The sequence below is a fragment of the Montipora capricornis genome, chromosome 10 (genome assembly GCF_036669925.1).
Source record: "Montipora capricornis isolate CH-2021 chromosome 10, ASM3666992v2, whole genome shotgun sequence".
NCBI classification, from domain to species: domain Eukaryota; kingdom Metazoa; phylum Cnidaria; class Anthozoa; order Scleractinia; family Acroporidae; genus Montipora; species Montipora capricornis.
This window is the reverse complement of record NC_090892.1, coordinates 7944282-7946781: the sequence shown is the minus strand read 5'-3', so window position 1 is coordinate 7946781 and position 2500 is coordinate 7944282. Positions and strand designations below refer to the sequence as shown.

At 38.2% G+C, this 2500-nt stretch overlaps 1 protein-coding gene across 1 annotated transcript in view; it reads right to left on the bottom strand.

The window, feature by feature from the left end:
- The window catches only part of LOC138022348 (mucin-like protein), a 23625-nt gene that overhangs the window by 7296 nt on the left and 13829 nt on the right, over positions 1–2500 (bottom strand). Inside the window, exon 12 of the mRNA XM_068869461.1 lies at positions 106–231. Coding sequence (XP_068725562.1) covers positions 106–231 — 126 coding nt within the window. The remainder of the gene's footprint in view (positions 1–105; positions 232–2500) is intronic.

Sequence of the window (2500 nt, the reverse complement as noted above, 5' to 3'; positions counted from 1 at the left end):
ACTTATTCAGGCACAGAAAACAGAGACAACGTCCTTCACAAACTTGAACAAAACCGTGGTAGTTGACTGACGATGATAATGGCAATGAAACATTACAACACGTACCATCACAGCTCATTCTGTCGGCCTTAAGTTTGTATCCGTTCTGGCAATCGCAGAAGTAAGTCCCTGGTGCATTTATACATTGTTGATCGCAGCTGTTTGCTTGATTACTTTGACATTCATCAAAATCTATATAAAGTACAAAAAGACAATAAATACAAAAGCCTGTATCTTGAGCCAACTCTCCTTTTAACAGTGACAGTTACACTATATAATGCCTTTTTTTTTTCGCAGATCGGCTCCCTGGAATTATCATATTAGCTCAGAGAATAGTTGGTACTTTTATATTTCAAGCACTTTTGGACATTTATTGAAAACGCGCCATAATATAAATGATTAATATTACGAAATAATTATTTCCACATGGGGGAAACACTCCTCCAATAAACATAAAAATACCCTAAAGTAAATGGTCTTTTGCGAGATTGCTCGCCACCGGGTACCACCTCGCCACCCAGATTTTTGAAGAAATTCAATAATCCAAGTACATTCTATTTCAAGACACTTTCATCAATTCCATTATTTATTTTGAATATTTGAAAGTTCAGTTTCTCACTTGACTGTATCGGTGATTGGGCGAATCAGATTACATGTATTTTTGTATCAAGACTATAGGCACCGATGATCTTGTTCAAGTTCAAGTTTAGTTTTTTTTGCCTCAGTACAGATCATAGTGTTGAAAGTATGTAAAAAGGTAATGGCAAGGAAGCCCAAAGGAAACCACTGGACTTATAAGAGATAGGTTCCCTCAATTAATTAATTAATATACGAAGTATTAACAGAAGTATACTTGTCAGATCATAGGCAGTGCTACTAAATAGAGTATGAAAACATTAAAATAAATTAAATGATTGTGTTAAATATAGATTAGGCTAAAAGAAAGCAAATACTCTATTTTCGTATTCCCCATAATAAACTTTGTTTTCCCCTCAAAATTTTGCATAAACCATTGTTTTTTAAATTCTCTTGGGGACTCTGCATATTCCCAAGAGCATTTGAAAATAATGGTTTATGCAAAATTTGGGGGGCAAACAAATAGTTCTACGGGGAATACGAAAATAGAGAACAGGGAAATAATGAAATATTTCTAATAAGAGGAATACTTTCAGTTTACGGAAAAAGGTGGCGGTACTTGTTGCATTTTGAACTTCAAAACAAAGAGAATTGAAGAATTTAGGCCTTTGAAATACATAGAGAATTTTCTTTCATAAAATGATTAGGATAGTACGCGCACTCTCATTGGTCAATAGCTGTGTTTAGATGAGAGTATGGAAACACGGCTGTCAGACGCGCGTTTTGATTGGCTGGTAAGAAATATGAGCGTGTATCAAGAAAATCTATTTCAATTAAGAAATAAAAAAAATAGCATTTTCCTTCATTTGTCGAATTATCTTTGAGAAATATGTTATAAACTTAATACAGGACTTTTTTTTCCCTATTTCCATAGCCCCCTCGTGTTTAGAGAAAAGAAAGTCCTCTATTGGTTAAATAATTCCTGCGAATGTAGCCCGTGAAATTAAAGGATGCGCTGGAAGGGTTTTCCTCCTCAATGTGCGGTCCAAGAGCGAAGCACGAGGGTACTATACTGGCTTGGCAATACCGGCCCACAACTCATGTCACTTGGTCAGGGCATGCAAAGAAAACAGCAACGTTAACAAAAGCGTCACAATTGGATTGTCCTTCATTTGGTGCTATACCTGGTTTAGGTATAGACCTTATGAAACTAGAATTCTTGACAGTTATGCAACCTCTCGACTTTGTATCCTCTTTGCATAACTGTCTCGAGTCCTCCCAACTCCCCCTCGTGTTTAGATGAGGCTAAGGAAACACGGAAAACGTCCTATTATAAAAATGGTATCATATGGTATCGCACCGCGCACCGGTGGCTCAGTTGGTTGAGCACCGGGATGTCACGCGGGAGGTCGTGAGTGCGACTCCGGCCGGACCAACCCTCAGGGTCTTTAAATAACTGAGGAGAAAGTGCTGCCTTTGTAATTACATCTGAAAATGGTTAGACTCTCATAACCCTTCAATGTTCATAATCCTGTGGGACGTAAAAGAACCCACACACTAGTCGCAAAGAGTAGGGCAAGTAGTTCCCGGTGTTGTGGTCTGTCTTCTGTGGTGTATCATGGCTGGGAGGGTAAATGCTCGGAGATATTAGTTACACCAAGCTACTCTAAAATCCAAGGGTAAAGAAAGCTATATGATATGATATGATATCCCTTTAGTGCATCGTACTGCGAAATCAAGCCCTTTTCCTTTGTCTCTTAAATCAGTCCTCGAAAGTACCTGTTATTTACGTGGTTTTCATGTTACGTCATCGCCACCATGTTGGTGGACGAAAACAAAAGATCTCTCATTCGCCCCTTTTGTTCGTCCACCAGCAATTGAACAT